Source organism: Dasypus novemcinctus, chromosome 3, assembly GCF_030445035.2.
Source record: "Dasypus novemcinctus isolate mDasNov1 chromosome 3, mDasNov1.1.hap2, whole genome shotgun sequence".
Classification (NCBI taxonomy): Eukaryota; Metazoa; Chordata; class Mammalia; order Cingulata; family Dasypodidae; genus Dasypus; species Dasypus novemcinctus.
Genome location: NC_080675.1, coordinates 176,452,119 through 176,470,841, shown reverse-complemented (window position 1 = coordinate 176,470,841; position 18,723 = coordinate 176,452,119). Strand labels below are relative to the sequence as shown.

At 58.5% G+C, this 18,723-nt stretch overlaps 1 protein-coding gene across 6 annotated transcripts in view; it reads left to right on the top strand.

Annotated features, from left to right (window-relative positions):
- ARNT2 (aryl hydrocarbon receptor nuclear translocator 2) overlaps positions 1–18,723 on the top strand; it is a 177,578-nt gene that overhangs the window by 132,125 nt on the left and 26,730 nt on the right. For all 6 annotated transcript variants that reach the window (XM_058294757.1, XM_058294759.2, XM_004480675.5 and 3 more), the window contains exons 9-12: positions 3,002–3,078; positions 5,267–5,401; positions 7,303–7,377; positions 12,455–12,606. In XM_058294757.1, coding sequence (XP_058150740.1) covers positions 3,002–3,078; positions 5,267–5,401; positions 7,303–7,377; positions 12,455–12,606 — 439 coding nt within the window. The remainder of the gene's footprint in view (positions 1–3,001; positions 3,079–5,266; positions 5,402–7,302; positions 7,378–12,454; positions 12,607–18,723) is intronic.

Below are 18,723 nucleotides of genomic sequence, written 5' to 3'. Positions count from 1 at the left end.
TAGTAAGCCAATCCCGATAGTCCCCAGAATAGGGGAAGTGAAAGAGCTATGCAGTGATCACACCTCGAGCATTGTGGATACCATGTTTTAGGGAAATGCATGCAGTCAGGAGCATAAGAAAAGTGACAAGGATATAGGGAAACAACCCATTTTTGTAGGAGGAACAGTTCAGTGGCACAAGTGTGATTGTCCAGAGTTGATAAAATAAGAGGTTGATAAATCAAACTCCTAAAAACTAAAAATTTAGCATGACAAAAAAACACCATAAATGGAGTCAAAAGACAGCAGACCAACTAGGATGACGCATTCACAGCATATATCACAAAGGCCTAATAACCCCAATATATACAAAGAGCCCTTGAAAATTGAAGGACAAAGGGCCAAAATCCCAATAGAAAAATGGAGTAAAGACACGAACAGCCAATTCACTAAAAGAAAAAGATTAAAATGGTACGAAACATATGACATAATGTTCAAACTTACCTATCATTAGCAAAATGTAGGACATTTTCATCTGTTAGGCTGGCAAAAAAAATAAACAGTGTGACAGAACGTTCCATTGGCCAAGCTGTGGGAAAACAGGCCCTCTCAGGTCGCTGGTGGGATGCAAATTAGCATAATCCTGGGGGGAAATTTGGCAATTGCTAACAAGACTACAGATGCAACCCAGAATTCCCATTTGTAGGAATCTACCCTGAAGATACACCTCCAACAATATGAAAATACATATGCAAAAAGTTATTCATTGTAGCATTGTTTGTAATTGTGAAATATGTAAGTGTTATGTAAATGCTGCTGCAGAAGGGAGAGTCGGATAAACGGTGGTGCATCTACCAGGGCAGCATGATGCAGTTTGGAAAAAGAATGAGGAAGATCTCTATGGATGGATAAGGACAGAGGTCCAGGGCATGCTGCTCAGGGAAATAAACAAAGCCCAGGGGGATACCTACAGTACCCTGCCCTTGGTATAACAAAGAAGAGGATGTATGAAGATACACACGTACCCACTCATTTGTGGAAAAACACACAAGGATAAACCTGAAACTAAAAAGACTGGTTGCTTAAGGGAGTGGTTGGGAAAAGGAAAGCGGACAGAGTAGCAGGGATGAGGGAGGAGTGAGCATTCTCTGGTGCTTAGAACAGAATAATGTTATCCAAGTCTTCCTGGTCTATTGCCGTGGGCCCCCGTGTCCTCGTGGGACTGAGTCGCTGTGAACCTGGAGCCTGGCCTACTGTAGAAATGTTTATGTTAAGGGTTGTGTAGCATAAAAGGAAATTGTCTACTTCACAGCAGCACTTGCCTGGAGTTTTCAAAACAGAAAACTTGGGGAGTGGGTTGAGCACCTTCTTCCCAACTACGAGGTGAAATCCCTGGTACCTCCTAAAAAACAAAACCCCCAATGCTTGCTCTGCTCCATTTCTGACCAGCTTCAGTTTTCAAGAACTGTGAGGGACACTGACTCCAGACCCTTCCTAGACATAATGGATGAGCCTTTTCTGACCAATGAACCATGAGTATTGTTTAATCAATTCCTTCCCATCCAGAGTAGTAGTTTCCAGCCCTGAATTGGCATATCCATTGTCTTTTTTTTTTAGATATATTTTTTATTTATTTCTCTCCCCTTCCCTGTCCCCCCCCCCCCCCCCAGTTGTCTGCTCTCTGTGTTCATTTTGCTGTGTGTTCTTCTGTGTCCCCTTGTATTCTTGTCAGTGGCACCAAGAATCTGCATCTCTTTTTTGTTGTGTCGTCTTGCTGCATCAGCTCTCCGTGTGTGCGGTGCCACTCCTGGGCAGGCTGCACTTTCTTTCACGCTGGGCGGCTCTCCTTACAGGGCACACTCCTTGCACGTGGGGCTCCCCTATGCGGGGGACACCCCTGTGTGGCACAGCACTCCTTGCGTGCATCAGCACTGCGCGTGGGCCAGCTCATCACACAAGTCAGGAGGCCGTGGGTTTGAACCCTGGACCTCCCATGTGGTAGGCAGACGCTCTACCCTTTGAGCCAAATCCACTTCCCTCCATTGTCTTAGTTTGCCTGAGCTACTGTCAAATTCCACTCAATGGATTGGCTTAAACAACAAACGTTTCTTGGTTCACAGTTTCAGAGGCCAGAAGTCCAAGCCAAGGATGGGCAAGACCAGGCTTGGCCCCAGGGCTTTCTCCCCAGCGTTCTGGAGCTGGCTGCTGCCATCCTGGGGCCCCTTGGCCTGTGTCCTGGCTTCGGTCACATGGCGATGTCCTGTCCGTCCTCGTGTCTGCTCTGGTTTCTGCCCGGCTTCCTAGGCCTGGCTGTTTGTAAGCCTCCACTACTCCAGGGCAGGACCTGCTCTCATTCCAATGGGCTGCACCTTGACTAAAAGTGACATCCTTAGGAGCTGCTGTTTGCAGAGGGTTCACTCCCATGGGAACTGGGTGATGATTAGAGCATGTCTAAACTGAGGCACACAACCATCATGGATTTCCCCTTTATAGCTCTTAAAAACCCTGAACCCATCTCCCCACCCGAACCCCACCCCCAAGGGCAAACAGTTCTTATGTCCCCTTGCTTAGTAGCAAGTTAATAACTTCAGCTTTGGTGGCTTCTATTTGTTTTATTTTGTTTCTTAGTTTGCCTCTGGTGGTCTTTGACAGCAGATAAGTAAAATATTTACATAACCTGAAATGTCCACATAGAGTTCTTACTGAAATTGCTTTCATAACAAAATATTTTGTCCAAATTTTTTAAATCCAAAGATGACTAAATTGCTTTTCATCTCCCTTAATTTCCTCTGTATCATACATAGATGCAGGTGATAATGTACCATGAAATTATCTAAATACACCAGGCAGAAAGAGGAGGAGAACATGAGGACAGGGCTGGGTAATTCCTCGGCTAGTTTTCCAACCCAAGTACTCAGCAGTGGATCTGTACTTTCAATTGTGAAAATAAAATCTCAGGCACATTTGCCCCCTTTTCCACTCCTCTTGGCTGTGTTAATGATGCCAACATTCCTAATTTCAGGAATGACTATACCTGAAGAAGATGCTGACGTGGGACAAGGCAGTAAATATTGTCTTGTGGCCATCGGGAGACTCCAGGTAAGAGCAAACTCGTAAACTTATTTATTTATTTATTTATTTATTTATTTTAATGTTACATTAAAAAAATATGAGGTCCCCATATAGCCCTTACCCTTCTCACTGTACTCCTCCCACATCAACAACCTCTTTCATCATCATGGGATATTCATTGCGTTTGATGAATACATTTTGGAGCACTGCTGCACCATATGGATAATGGTTTACATTGAAGTTTACACTCTCCCCCAGTCCACCCAGTGGGCCATGGCAGGATATACAATGTCCAGCAACTGTCCCTGGAGTACCACCTAGGACAACTCCAAGTCCTGAAAATGCCCCCACACCATATCTCTTCTTCCCTCTCCCTGCCCTCTGCAGCTACCGTGGATACTTTCTCCACATCAGTGCTCCATTTTCTTCCATTACTAATCACAATAGTTCATGAATAGAATATCAGTAAGTCCACTCTAGTCCATACTCTATTCCTCCATCCTGTGGACCCTGGATGGTTATGTCCACTCCACCTCTACATCAAGAGGGGGCTTAGATTCCACATGGATGATGGGTGCAATTCTCCTGCTAGCAGCTGTAGGCACTCTTGGCTCCCTGGTGTGTTGGTTGACCTTCTTTACCTCGCTGTTAGCTGGCTGGAGTAAGTTCATTAAACCAGAGGGTAGAAGTTGCAGGTCTGCTGAGGCTCAGGGCCTGGCTGTCACATGGACAGTCCAGAGATTCAGGTCCCCTGAGCATACGCCAAACCCCAACGCCAACCACAGGTCCAGTAAAAGTAACAGGAGAGGCTTGTGGACAAAGATCACCTCTTAACCTTTTTAATCTCACGTGAGGGCTTCTTATTGCAAAGAGCAAAAGACTGTGGGTCTCAATGCTGATTCTGACCTTTTCTGCATGTTTCATGTCTTGTGCTATGGGACAAGGATGAGGCCACACGTGGGAGAAGAGAAGGGGTCCATGGACCGTAAGCAGCCAAGTTCTGGCCACATTCAGGGGCTATATCCGTCCATCCCTGTACTTGTGTCACTTATTGCAAAGTCACGTTCTGCTCATGCCATGCCCCTGTTTAATCACCTTGAGTGGTTCCTCACAATCTGGGGGATGAAGTTCAAACTCATTACCTCCTCATGCCCTTCCCTCCCTCACCACACTCTATTCCCAAACCCACCATTCTCTTTTCCATAAAGCAACCAATTGCTTTCCCACCCTTATGGGTATCCCCAGGCTGTTTCTTCTGCCCAGTTATTTCGTTGTCCCTCTTAGTCTCCTTTCAAAATTCCTTCTTCTCCTCTTTACTTCCTATCTACTCATCCTTCATGACCCAACTCAAAATGACTCCCCTGTCCTCATAGTCAAAATTAATCATTCCTTTCTCCCTATACCCGTGGCAATTAGTTTCCCCCCAGTGGTCAATCTTTCGCTATCTTAGAGTTGTGCTTGCCTGGTCCCCATTCAACTGCAAGCTCCTCAGTGGCAGGAAATGTGCCTTGTTTATATTGTGGGAATTTAATACGTTCAAGAGAGATAATGTATGCAAACCCCTGTATTTCCTGGTACGCCCAGTAGCCACTCAATCAGCTGGACTGTTCATTGCCTACGACTTTGAGAGCCTTCCCTAAACTGATGGGAAGTTCAGAGCACTCATCCTTCATGCCCCTGGGTTGCTGGGTCTTACCATGTTCAGACAAACGAATGAGCAGTTTTGCTCATGTGTGGCCAACTGTGAGTGCTCATCGCTCACAGGGGAGCAAAGAATACTTGGGTAAATTCAGTCCGCAAATGTATTCTTTCCAAATATTTTGACCAGTGCCTTTAGGCTCAGTTGCCTCCTTAGAGAAGAGAAGACAGGGGAATGGAAGGGAATGAACATTGCTTGAGCACCAACGGCGTGCCGAGCACGGTGCAGGGACTTCACATGCAGTGTCTGCTTTGAACCTCACCACCACCCTGTGAAGTCACAGGTTTCATATTCCCCTAGACCGATAAGGAAACGAGGCTCCCAAATGTGAAGGAAGAGGCCCATTGTCACATGATCGGTCAGAGGCACGGCCAGGGCTCTCTGAACACTTTAGATTCATACTCGTGACGCCGAAGGAGCTGTGAAATTAAATCCACGCAGGGTTTCCCAGTCTCGTCTCTTACACCACCTCGTCTCTGTCTGCATCTCCTCCACCGTGGGTTTCTCCCGTTGCAGGTGACGAGCTCACCCGTGTGCATGGACATGAACGGGATGTCGGTGCCCACAGAGTTCCTGTCGCGGCATAACTCTGATGGAATCATCACATTTGTGGACCCGAGGTGCATCAGCGTGATCGGCTGCCAGCCCCAGGTCTGTGGATAGCTTGGGGCTTGTGGCAGTTGGCGGGAGATTTAACTTCCCTTGGAAAGTACTTCTCTCCTTGGCTCTAGATACAGCACAACGACCATGTATGGAAATATGGCACACACACAAAAAAATCTGTTCTGCCTGCATAGTGACATGCTTCCAAAGCAAGAGAGGACGCTGTCGGCGACTGCACCACTCCCTCTTCGCCCAGCCATTCTCTTTCTCTACCTGGTTTTTCACAATCTTAACTAAGGTGTTCCACTGTAAATGGCATCCTTGATGGGTTTTCATAAACACCACGGAGGAACTTCCCTTCTTGGAAACTTACGAAGCCCATTATTGTGTAAAAGGCTCTGAAGGGTCTTGCAGGAAAGATGCCCACTTAATTTTGCCCCATCAGATGTATTCGGAAACTCTCTTTACAGAGGACACCTCTTCAGATCTTTGTTCCAAACTTGTTTTGAAAAGCCAGTGTTACGAGAAACACAAAAAGGCAGGAGAGGTTATTCCAGAATAAGGAAGACCAAAGAGATGTAACAACATGCAGTGTGAGCCTCTTAACTGGGTACTGAGATAAATAGCCAGAAAAGATATTTGAGAGATAATAGAGGAAGTGTTAACAGGGACAGAATATGGGTAATTTTGTGGAATAATTACTGATTTCCCTAGGCGTGATAATGGGATATTGTGATTTTGTAAGTTATTTTTATGAAGTGCATGCTAAAGTACATAAGGGAGAAGCGTTAACGATATCTGCAAGTTACTTTCACATGGGTCAGCAAGAAATCTGAGTATGTATTCAACATATGTGAAAGAGAAAAAAATGCAGTGATGGCAACATATTGGCAGCTGATCGAGCTAGAGGGTATTGTACTGCTCCTTCTACCTTTCAGTAGATGTAAATTTCTTTCAAAATAAAAACCATTCTCTTAATAAAAAAGAGAATTTGTTCTGAGGAACAACGTTGATATGAGTATTTTATTCACAGGTATTCTCATGAAACTAGAAACAGTCCAAAACTAGGAAATTTCAGAACCCTTTATGTAATCATATAATTCTGTGGCTCTAGGTTCATGCAAATCTTGAGATTCTTGGACAGAATAAAAGAAAAATGCTTCTGTTGCCAAGTTCACCATAACCGCCAATGGCATTGTAATTCCAGCCAGGCCCATTTCTCCCCAGCACCTGCAAACATCCGAGCGCTCCTTGGCACGCAGGCGCTTCCCCGCTGCCAGTGTCAGCTCGCACTCCAGCCATTTGCTCATCTCGGTTCTGACCAATGACCTAGTTTTCATCCTTTGCTGTTTAAGACACTTCCACTTGGGCCGCTTTCCTCTAACACAGTTGGAGCTGCCCTTTGATGGTTTATCTTATTCTGGTCTGTTTCATTCCGTTACACGCTTTGTTTTGGGTTAGTGCTAGGTCCTTTGAATAAAACATAGACCAGACAAGGTAGACAGTAACAGGCTTTTCACAAGTACGGTTATTTTATGATAACAGCCTTTCCTCAGCCACCAGGGAGCTACAGTTGCCACATTTAAAGAATTCCAGTTTTCATAGGCAACACATCTGTCCTCCTGCTATCAATTTGCTTTCCTTTTATGTTTATTAAAATGTGTTCATTACAGTTTGCCTCTTCAAGGCAAACAAATACGAAATTGGATTCTGAGGCTGCTGATCTAGTGCCTTAGCAAAATTAGAAATTGGTATGTAACGTGCCCAGAGAACCTAGAATCGGTACCCGGATGCCAGTTCCCTGATCGTGCCAAGGAAAAATTTGTATCCCCTTATTTTTCCCTACAGTGGGACAAGCTAAAGGAGATGAGGAGAGGGGATCTCACAGTGAGTATGTGAATACAGAAGCATGGGATTTGGAATTAGTAAAGCTCGTCTGTTTCACCTAGGATCTTCTAGGAAAGGACATTTTGGAATTCTGCCACCCTGAGGATCAGAGCCACCTGCGCGAGAGCTTTCAGCAGGTACTGCCCACGCCCCTCCCAGCCGGGGGCTTCCCTGGGTGTGCTGGGCAGGCACGGGCCACCTAGGGCGTCCCTGGAGGGGCTCACAGCCCAGGGCGAGGCAGGCATAGCAGGAGGCAGCTGCTGCACAGGGATAAGAGGTGATGGGGAGAAAGCAGGGCAGGAGCACGTGGGAATTAAAAACCGGAGGCCCTCGAGGTCCCGTTCTTGGGCTGGTGATGGTTTGGGCAGAGGCCTGAGAGAGCGAGAAATCGAGACGCCCGTACCCGCAGCCCAGCTGTGCATCAGGCACCTGGAGAGCCTGGCTGAGCCTCACAGCAGGCGTCAGGTGCGGTGAGGGCCTCGTTTTGCAGGCGAGGCTCCAGGGAGGCAGAATGCCTTGAGGTCACCCAGCCAGTGAGTGACAGCCCAGAAGTCGTGTCCTCCAGAGTCCTGGGTCCACCATGGGCAACGAGGGGACCCCCTTCCTCACACTTGGCTTTGGCCCTGGCCAAGGATAGACTGGGCAGTGGTGCAGGGCAGGGGACTTGGAGTTTCCTTTGGAAAGCGTCATTCATCCCAGACAAGAAATGCTGCACCGCCTGCCTTACCGCTGCCCAAGATCCTCTCCCGAGCCCAGCTCTCCGCCGCTGCCTCCTCGGCTTTGCCCTCTGCTCCGCCCTCCTCTCCACCCTCCTCTCCGCCCTCTGCTCCATCCTGCGCTCTGCCCACTGCTGTCCTCGGCTCTGTCCTCGGCTCTGTCCTCCGCTCCATCCTCTCTGTCCTCCTCTCCATCCTCTGCTCCGTCCTGGGCTCCGTCCTCCACTCCATCCTCCACTCTGTCCTCTGCTCCATCCTGGGCTGTCTTCTCTCCTTTCCTCACCATGATACTCACAGGTGCTCTTACCCACCGATCAGGTGGCTCCACCCCTGCCTCACCGCCACTCGACTGCAGCGACCTTCAGAACCCAGCGCCTGCCCCCTCCCGTGGCCCCCACCTCCTCCACGCCCCACCCCTGACGCTCAGGCCCGAGAGCAGGAGCGTCCTCCCCCTGCCTTCAGCTCACGCCCACCCCGGCCGTAGCGAGCCCTGCCGTTACGCACCCGCCGTCCACCCCTTCGCACTGCCACTGCCCTCGACCAGGCCAGCTGCCTCTCGTTCCGAATATCACACCGCCCTCCTAGCTGTCCTGCTTTTGCTCATACCCCAGTCCAAGCCAGTCTTAAGGCATAAATTCATTGTGGCCACACCTGTAGCTAAACCTGCCGGTGGGCTCTCCAGTGTCTCCAAATGCAAGGCCAGCTCCTTAGCCGGGCTGCGCGCTCTGCACGGGCCTTGTTTTGGTCCATCTCATCCATCTCACACTCTTGTGCGCTGCCCTGCAGTCACAGCGCCATCTTTTAGTGCCTTGAATGCGTTGTGCTTTCTTGTGCCGCAGGGCCTTGGCACGTGTCTTCCCACTGGCGGAGACATTTCTCCCTCACCCCACGCGGGACTGAAGCCTTCTTATCCTTTAGGCTTCAACTCACGCCGTCTCCTCGCAGATCCCACCCGTGCCCACCCTGGCTAAAGACGCTCCCAGCCTCCTCAGCCCCAGCTTCACAACACGTCTCACAGCTTCCAGTTGTTTTACATACATGTCATTTTGTCTTGTGCTTTCTTTCCCGTCTCCTCTACCTAAGTGTAAGCTCCCTAGGCAGGGCCCCGCCTCTGCTTTCCACCATCCAGCGTGAGCCTGGCTCTGGGTAGCATTTAATCAAGGTGGCTACATCTACCCTTAGACTCGTTAGGGTTTCATGGTAGGAAAACGTGAATTTAGAACAGCTCAGCGTTTCCGTGCCATGTGTTTTTGTGCCCTGTCTTTGCTAAATGTGTGGGGACTGTTGTAAATCTTGTATCAGTCTCGGTTAGCAGGTGGGGCTGGCTTCCTTTCCCCGGGGAAACGGGAACGATGGCCCGGCGGTGTCGGCACTGGTTCCACGTGCCCGGCCACCTGCCAGTGTCATCCCTTGTCTGCAGGGGCCGATGTCTCCCCTCTGCTCAGTGGGTGGCAGGGCTGAGTCCAGCAGCCTGCCCCGGCTCTCCCAGCTGGAGGGAACAGCGCCAGGGCCCCGTTCAGGCCGCCTCTCCCCGGAACACCCTCTCAGCCCACAAACCTGCCCACAGGCCTCGCCACCCGACAGAAGGGCCTGCCAATGCGCCAGAGCCTGGCTGGCTCCGAGGAGAAAAAAAAGGCGCTCGGTCTCTGAGCGCATCTGGCTCAGGCAGCTCAGGCCCTGTGAGCAGCGGTCTCCTTCCTCGGCTGGAGCTGGGGGCCCAGGCGGCGCCACCCAGCCTGGTGGGCAGCCACGGGCAGCCACGGAACCTCCTGGGGTGCGCTGCCTCGGTCCCATGCCCGTGTTCTTTGGGCTCCGGCCCCTGGAGCTGGGCTGGGGGACAGATGTTGATGAAGGGAAACGGCTTATTCGTGCAAACGCACGTGGGGTCAGCTGGAAGTTAGTGGAGCTCTGGGTCTAAACAAGCATTTGGGCGGCCCGGGCGTGAGTCGCTGGGAGCGAGTTGGTTCCGTGAGGGATTTGAGCGTGGCGGGGCAGGGCCGGGAGCCCGCGTCCTGCACTTGCAGCCCGCGCTGGGCCTCAGTTTACCTAGAAGCCAAGGGAGGAGGCCCCGCGCGCGGTGCCCGGCAGGCTCCCGTCACACCCCCTCCAGGCCGCTCGCGACGCGGTGGAGACCTGGCCCGCGCCAGCCCTGGACCCGCCATCCCCCGTTCCGGCTTCGCTCCCGGGTAGGGGGTCCGCCTGCTCCTGGGGTCCGCCTGCTCCCGGGTCGCGCCGCAGGCACCGCCTTCGTGCACTGCCCAGGCCCGCCCGCGCCTCGGGTTCCCCGGCCTCACGCACGCCCAGGCCGAGCCTTACGCCAGGAGAGGCCTCCGCGCACGGCGACATTTTGCACGTCCTCGGACATTACGTTCTAAGCCCCAGCCCTCTCCGGCGCCTCTTCTGGACCCGGCAGGCGGTCTCCTCGCCGCCAGCAGCCCCGGGCACAGGACGTCCTGCGGGTGTCCAACCCCTTTCCTGCGGGCCGCGCTTCTCTCCGCCCCTCTCCCGCCCCTGCCGGGGGAGAAGCTGCTGGGGGCAAGGGGTCTCCTGAGCTAAAGCAGTTCCCAAAAGGGCAGTGGCACGGGGGCGGGCAGATGGGGGACCGCACCTGGGCTCTGCGCTCCTGAGTCCCTGGGGAAGAGTCAACGACCTTGAGCCTCGGTTTCCAGAAACGCAAACTGTCGAGGAGAGGATTGCCTGAGCTGATGGAGATGAGGCAGGGGCTCGTGCACCGCGGCTGGAGGGTGCCGCCGCCTCGGGCCCCGTCCCCTGCTCCTCATCCGCAGCCCCAAGGCCGGCACGGGGGTGCACACAGGCTGCCCGGCACGCGTTTGTCCTGTGGTGTTGAAAAGGGTCGTGCCGTCTCGGGCATCCTCGTTAGAAGGAAAATCGAAAGGCTCGTGCGCCCTGCCTGCCCTTCTTCAGAGAGCAGGGACACGCCTCGGGAGAGTGGCTGTCTCTCCCAGGGTTTTGCGCAGACCCGGCAGAGGCCCCAGCACACGTCTCGGAGCGCCGACTGCGGGGGCAGGGCCTCGTCCCCCCGCCGAGGACCGAGCCAGGGTTCCTGCGTCCCTGGTTTGGGGACTAGGGATTGGCTGTGGAGCAGCGTCCCTGGGCATCCGGCTCTGCCCCCCAGCTGGCCTCCGCCCGTCCCCCTGAGCGCCTGGGGTGCCTCCTCCACTGCGCCAGGGTTTCCCACCAGGGGGCTCGCCTGACGCCCTCAGGCCGGGCCTCTTCTGGCTTCCTCCCCGAGTGGGGCAGCTGGAGGGACGGTGTCACCCCCGATGCGTCAGCCCGGGACTGGGCCAACAGGTCCGTTGGATCCGTGGGAGAGACGTGAGCGGGTGCCCCCTGGTGCCAGGCGTGCCGTGCTGGGCAGGCCACCCCCAGGCTGCGTCAGCAGGGTCAGGACTCTGCGTGCGGCGGGTGTAGGCAGCCTCCTGGCACCTGGCACCGGGCCCCGGCATGTACACTGTCTCCCAGCCCGGCGGCCCAGCTACCAGGGGCCCGGAGCCTTCTGCAGCCCACCCCCGGGACCTGGGGCCCGCACCGGCTCGCGGGGGAGCCCCTTACACACTGAGTTTTTCCCGGGGCTTCATCACCTCCAGCCATTCCCCTGCTCGAGCTACAGCCCCGAACGCACCTTCTGCACGTGCCCCTGGGTGCGCAGGCGCAGCGTGCGCGTCTGAGGGCGTCTCTGCGTGCTTTGTGTGTACGTGGAGCAGAGAGGCGCCCCTGTGAGCTGCCAGTGCGGCCTCGGCTGCCCTCGAGCCTCCCCCTGGGAGCTGGGCAGCCGCCTCTGGGCCTCACAGAGCTCTCTGCAGAGGGGAGCCGCCCCCGACTCTTGTGGGGCTGTGCCTGAGGCACTACACGTGAAAGTATTTGGGAAGCCACATGGCGACGTGAAGGTGGTAATAGACGTGCACATACGAGGCGGTAGCGCATACTGATTTATCACTTATTACGTCTCCTCCCCCAGTGTGTATTGATCCGCTTGGTAGAGTTAAGCAGGGGTTAAGGGTCATTTAAGGTGAGGTACAAAGTGGTAAGCCCATGCGGACAGGGTGACGCCATAACTGAACTGGCTTCCTGGGGCACAGGCACCAAAGCCAGAGTCCCCTAGCAGCCAAGGCAAAAGGGGTAACGCTCCAGCCTGTGGAGTTTCCACGATCTGATTTGTAAAGGCCTAAACATCCCGATGAAACCTTAGGAGCTGGTTTCTCACGTGTGGTCACAGGAGGAGCCGAATGCAGACCCGCTCCGGCGGGGATGATGGCGCTCAGCCCTCGGCCGGACCACAGTGCCCGGACAGCGCCATCCCCCAGCCTCGCCCGCACCTCTGCCCCCCGCCCCGACCGGCCCCGCTTCCCCGCAGCCCCGCAGCCCCGTCCGCACCTCTACCCCCAGCCCTGCCCGGCCCCGCCGCCCCCCAGCTCCGCCCGCGCCTCTGCCCCACCCCCCGCCCGGCCCCCCTGACTTGCGTCCCTGTGTCTCGCAGGTGGTGAAGCTCAAGGGCCAGGTCCTGTCTGTCATGTACCGCTTCCGTACCAAGAGCCGCGAGTGGATGCTGCTGCGCACCAGCAGCTTCACCTTCCAGAACCCCTACTCGGACGAGATCGAGTACATCATCTGCACCAACACCAACGTCAAGTACGTCCCGGCCCGCGCCCCGCGCGGCTTGGTGCCCCCTCGGGGTCCGGAGCAGGCGCTTTGCGGCCGGGAATCCCCCAGGGAGGCACGACCGCGGAGAGGGGCCACTGCCGGCGCCGCCTGCCTCCCACTGTCCGCTCTCGAGGCCCTCCCGACGCGAAGGAACCCGAGGGTCGGGTGAGACCCCCGTGGCAGCCCCCGGCAGGGCCAGCTGCTCCGGCCTCCACTCCCCTCCTCCTCCCGCAGAGCGCGCGTCCCACAGAGGGGGCCGTGCTGGCACCCCGTGCCCCTGGCGTCGCCCGCTGTGCCCGATTCCTCGGTCCTGCTGAAGCCGGTGGGGGTGGGCTAAGCCTGGGGGCAGCATGAGGTCCTGGGGATGGCTGGGGACGGCTGGGGCGCGGGGCTTCTCCCAGCCTGGTCTTTGAGGCCTTCCTCCCAGCTCAGGGCCTGGGGGGCTCAGGACCCTCGCTGGCTGCCCCTCTCCTGTCCCTCTTGGGCATTAGCCAGGCTTGGGCTCCAGTATTGTCCACCACTTGCCAGCTTCATCTCGTAGCTTCACGTCCCCGGCTGTAACGGAGAGATGATCCCTGCCTGGCCAGGGCCCCTGAGGTCAGGCGGTGCAGTGGGTGTGACCTTGGGAAGGTCACGCCTCTCTCTGGGTTTGCTCTTGAGGAGATTCAAGGCTAAGGAACCAGCACAGCAGAGGCCAGGCGATGCCTGAGTGAGCACATCCTGGCCAGGAGAGGGAGTCGGGGGCCGGGACCCCAGGGCGGGCAGCGTCCCGGGAACGGCCCTCGGGTTTCTGGCCATGCACATCCGCTTCCGTTTTCCCAGGCACAGCCCAGCAGGGGGGTCTGCGTCCAGCCCCCTCCCCTGCTGGCATGGCTTCTCGGCAGCCTCACAGGGGCCTGGCGCCCCCCAGCAGTCCCACCTCCTCCGCTGCCCTCGGCCTGCGTGCCTGCCCCTGGTGGCCTGGCTGAGCTCCCTGCATTTGGGGTTCCCAGCTGGGCTCGGTGCCCCCACCAAGCGGCCTCTTCCTGGGTGGCCCCCGCCTGTGTGCGCTCAGGCCTGCTCCCAGGCCACGGGGCACGGAGCTGGACAGGCAGGTCCACGTGGGATCCCCGCAGAGGCCGAGGATGACAGCGCGGGCTCCGGCGTCAGATGACGGGGCTTTCGGCCCCAGCTCCCAACAGGGCAGACCACCTACCCCTTCCAAGCCTCATCTGTGAAATGGGGACAATAACAATACCGCTCTCAGAATCGTGGCGTCGTGTGCAGACCCTGCAACAGCGTGAAGCGCTCTAGCATAACGCCAGGCACGGGGTGGCCCCTGGTAAGGAGTGCCGCGGGGACTCGTGCTGGCATTTTTATTAGCAGCAGTGCCCACCCCGCCCCCCGTTGCAGCTGCGTCACGGTTTCTCAGTTGCCTCCATGGGCTGCCCAGGTCATTTTTGGTCGAAGCCCACTGCCCATTCCCCCTTCTGGCGCCGGGCGGATACCCCAGCCTTCCTGGCCAGGCCCCTCTCCTGGGCCTCCACCTACCTGAAGCTCCTTGCAGGGCCAAGCCTCGACTCCTTCGCCTCCCGGGCCCTGCCTTCTCGTGCGGTCCAGCTCCGCAGGCTCCTCCCCTGGCCTTCAGACGGCCACACCGCTTCCTGCTGGACACCCTCGTCCTGCACCGCCTCTGTGTCCTCCCCTCGCCTGGCCCTGCCTGGCCTCCTGTCCCGTGCCTGGCATCTCTCACCCATGGTGCCTCCGTCCTCCCTTGAGCCCCCCGAAGTCTGGCTTTTGCCCCCACCTGTTCTGAAATCGCACTCTCGGCAGCCGCTGGCCACCCGCGTGCGATGCCTCGTTCTCACTGCCCGGCCCCCTAACTGGCCGGCCGGCTCCTCTTCCCGGATATCGCCTCCCCTGGCTTAGCAGCTCCTCTGGTGTTTGTCCGGCCTCTGGTTTCTAGTGAGGATGTCCCTGGGTGCAGGTAGAGGGCGAGCAAATAGAACAAACTACAGATCCCGGTGGGCAAGGGAGGGGCCGCTTCAGCTGCCTCCGCCTCTGCTGGCACCGCAGGCAGGTGAGCGTGTCTTCTGTCCCCCTCTTGGGGAGGGGTTCTCCGCGCTCAGGGCGCAGGGGGTGCCCTCTGGTGCTGGCTCCAGCCTCGAAGGAAGCAGCAGACGCCTGGTGATGGGACCGTCGTTACTTTTACTTAGTTCAGCAAATGGGGCGCAGCGGGCACTGCGCAGGGGCCTCACTCAGGAGCTCGCAGCGTGAGGAGCCCGGGTGGCAGGCGTCCTGGTCGGCCTGGGGAGTGGGCGCTGGAGGAGGAAAGCGCTGGCCCCTTAGGCCAGCTGCTGGTGCCAGAAGCCAGTCGTTCGGAGCCACAGGCACTTTCTAGAGCTTTGGGGTTTCGGGTGCCCCAAAATGGAGCCTCTCCATGGCTCCCGCGCTCCTCCTCTTCGCCGCTGGGCTGCTCCTCTCTTCCAGCCGCCCCCACGGCCGTGGCCGTGGCCCTGGCACACCCGGTGTCCTCAGGCTCCTGACGGGCGAGAACCACCAGGCTGTCACAGAACAGCAGGACGGACCACGACCCGCCTGTCCGCGAAGCTGCCGCGGCAGGCCGTTGGGGCACCCCCGGGCACCCCCTCTGCGGGCAGGAGCGTGGCCCAGGCCGGGCACCCGGGGCAGCGGCCTGGAAGGGGCCACGGGCTCCCCGTCAGAAGCCAGGCTCTCCTTTTCTCGGTCTTGGCGTCTTCAGGCTTCCCACCGTCGTGCCGCCTCCAGCTGCGCCGCAGCGCGTCTCGTTGGCGCTGAATGCGGGGCCCGCCTCGGGGGCCCCAGGGGGCGCAGGCTCCTAGGGCAGCTCCCTGCGTGGGAGGCCGAGCGTGAGAAGGGCCTGTGGGAGGGGGGAAGGAGACGCCGAGAGGAGCAGGGCCCGAGGACCCCACCCGGGGTCGGGAAAGCCCCCGCGGGCGCGGCGCGGCCACGGAGGACACTGAGGACCCTCCTTCCAAAGCCAGCCCCCAGCGCGGGCTTTCGTTCCTCTTTCCGAAAGGCGCCGACCGAATAGAAGTACCCCGCATTCCGTGCGGGGGCCCCCAAGTCTTCCCCAGGACCGTTGCCCCTGGGCGCTCACGGGGTGCCGGCCCATCAGAACGCGCCCGCAGGACGCAGGCTCCAGGGTCCTCTGAGCAGAAGGGTCTTCGTGGGTGACGGCGGCTGGAAGCGTGCGCAGTGGGCTGCGGAGGGCGGTGGTCCCCGTGGACATGGCTGCGCTGGCCCCTTTTGAATTCCGAGGCCGCGCTTTGCCAGCAGTGGGCAGAGAGAGCATTAGGTGCCGCGGGACCACGTGGTGTCCAGCCGAGAGCCTCTGAAGGAGCCTCCGGAGAACCCGAGTACCTGGTGGATGGCGCGTGTGAGACTCTGCGGGCAGGCGTCTGTCGCACCTGCTCTGAAAGCCGGCCGCGGGCAGGCGTCTGTCGCACCTGCTCTGAAAGCCGGCAGCGGGCAGGCTCTTACCTGACCCGCCGGCGGCCCAGGTGGGAGACCTGCCGTGCGGCCGGCATTTGGGGCTGGTGCTCCGCCGTGGGGACGAGTCGGGGGCCGTTTCCCAGCATGAGCCACGCAGGGTCTGACCTCCTGCCGCGCTTCCCTCGTTCCCAGCCCTCTTTGTGGCAGTGACCTGCAGGGACCCCTGCATCTTTCCTGCGAAGGCCCCATCCAGTGTTCTGTGGGTTTTGAGCCTGCTCTGGCGGGGGAGGGCTCCCGAAACGCCCCCGTGCTCAGCCACATTTGCCCTCCCTCCACGAGTGTGTGCCAGGTCCCTGCTTCGTGCCCCCCCCAGCGGCAGGGTGGTGGGCAGGAGGCAGGGAGGGGCTGGGGACAAGAGGCACTCAAGGGATGCTCAGGGCTGAAGGACCCCAAGCCAGAGGTGGCCCAGGCCCCCTCCTCGTCACCTCTGCAGACCGCGGGCCCCCAGGCTCCGCCCGCCTCTCCTGCCTCGCCCTGGCGAGGCCTTCACCACCGCCCTGTGATGGCTGTACCCGCCTCGGGGCCAGGCTCCCCGCCTTCCCCTGACCCCTGCTGAGCCAACCTGCCTGGCCCCGGGAGCGGCCTCTCTGACACAGGGGAGCGCCTGCCCCTTCCCGGTGACGTGTGGTCCTGCCCGGGGGGCACCGACTCCTTCCCTCACAGCCCCGTGTGCCCTCCACTCCGCGTGCCTGGGCTTGCTCTTGTCGCTTGCCCTCCGTGCTCTGCCTTTCCACGCTCCCTCTCTCCGCAATCCCTTCCCCTTGGAGCCCGCAGAGCCCATCCTGCTCAAGACCCAGCTCAGGTGGTATTTCCTCCATCCCCTGCAGCCCCTCCCCGCCCGCCCCGGCAGGTGCACCCACCCGGGGCTCCTCACCTGCCGCAGTCTCCTCTGGGAGCAGCCTCTGGCCTCACTCAGCCCGCATCCCTGTGTTTCCCTGCCTCCTCCCTCGGCCTCTCTGTGCCTCCAGCGCGTAGCCCAGAACCTGGGAGGAAATGCAGGGAGTCGAGGGGGGGGAGGGCAGGAGGGGATTCCACAGCCATCGGGTGAGGCCCCCGCTGGACTCGAGAGGGGGCTTGGCTGCAGGTGCGTGGGGAGCCCAGCTGCCCAGGGCAGTGACCCGGTCACCCTGTGGGCCACGCAGGCAGGGCGGGGAGACGAGCTTTCGGGAGAGCGACGCACGGTGCAGGGAATGGCGGGAGTGCCTTCTGGCTCTGCGGACAGCACACAGTGGTCACGATCAGGGGAGGGCGGGAGGCGTGCCCCTGCCGGCGCCCAGGGGTGAGGACAGGACCTGCCTGCAGAGTGGCATCCACCGTGACTGCGGGAACGGGCCGCGGAGCCAGAGGCACCGGATCTGACCCCAGCTTGACCCACAGGGTGACCCGGTCACTGCCCCTGGGGGGTGGGCTTCACACGCATCCGCAGACAAGCCCCCTCTTGAGTCTGGAGGAGGCAGGGAAGCAGAGGGATGTGGGCAGAGTGAGGCCAGAGGCTGCTCCAAGAGGAGGCCGCGGCAGGTGAGGAGCTCCCCGGAGCCCACGCACCCGGGGCCCAGCACGTGGTGTGCAGGCGCCCGTCAGTGGGCGCTGTCCGCCTTGCCCTGGGCCCCGCAGCCCCCAGACCATGCTCACTCCTGGGGCATGGCCACGCCTCCTCTGGTGGCACCTCTGAACGCCCCCCGACGGCTTCTTGCCCCCTTAGCCGGGCTGAGTAAGGACCTTCGTCCAGGGAGCGTCGGAAGTCATCGCAGCGCTGCCCAGCCTCTCGCCCCGCCTGGACGCAGGGGCCTGGGCCAGATGCGCGTGGTTTCCTGTCACCAGGCGCCGTCGGTCCGTCCGTGGTGGGGGCGCAGCCCTGGGCCGCGTGGGAACCGGCTCGCGCCTGTGCCTCGGCCGCTTCCTCCCGCGGCCTGCCCTCTCTGCTGCTGGAATTTGCCAGCCCACCCAGGTTTATTTTTATCCCCTGACCGTGACATGTCCGAGAATCCTCCTCAAGCCTCTTCTCAGGACGGGGCAGCCTGCAGGTCAGCACTTCTTCTCTTTCATGCCCTCATCTGTGAAAGCCGAAGCCCGGAGGCTGTGGGCAGGAGATGCTGAGGTCGGGACCACAGGGGAAGTGAGGGAGGGGTCCTGGGGATTTGCCAGGCAGCCCCGAGAGCGCCAGGAGCTTTCTCTGTCTAGGGGCCCGCAGGCCCCCGAACGGAGCGCGGGCTCCCTGCTCAGTGCCCCGGCCCGCGCCCCACCTCTGTGCAAATCAGAAGCAGGTGCCCTTCCTCCACGCGGCACAAACCTGTGCCAGGCCACTGCGGGCAGTGGCTGAGGCTGGGTGTTTGGGCAAGAGGGTGCTCCACAGATTCCTGCCAGGTGGGCAGTTCCTGGCTCCAATCCCACCCAAAGAGAGAGAGACGATAGAGCAGACTTTCTCTCACCTTGTGACTCAAGACAGTGTCCTGCAGGACGCAGGCTCTCGAGTGGGGGTGTGGGCCGATGGGCCTCGTTAAGGTGGTGGGTGTGGAGGCAGGGCGGGGGCAGCGGTCCAGGACGGCGGGAGAGCGTGAGGCCATGGGCGATCAGACCACACTCCAGCCCCGC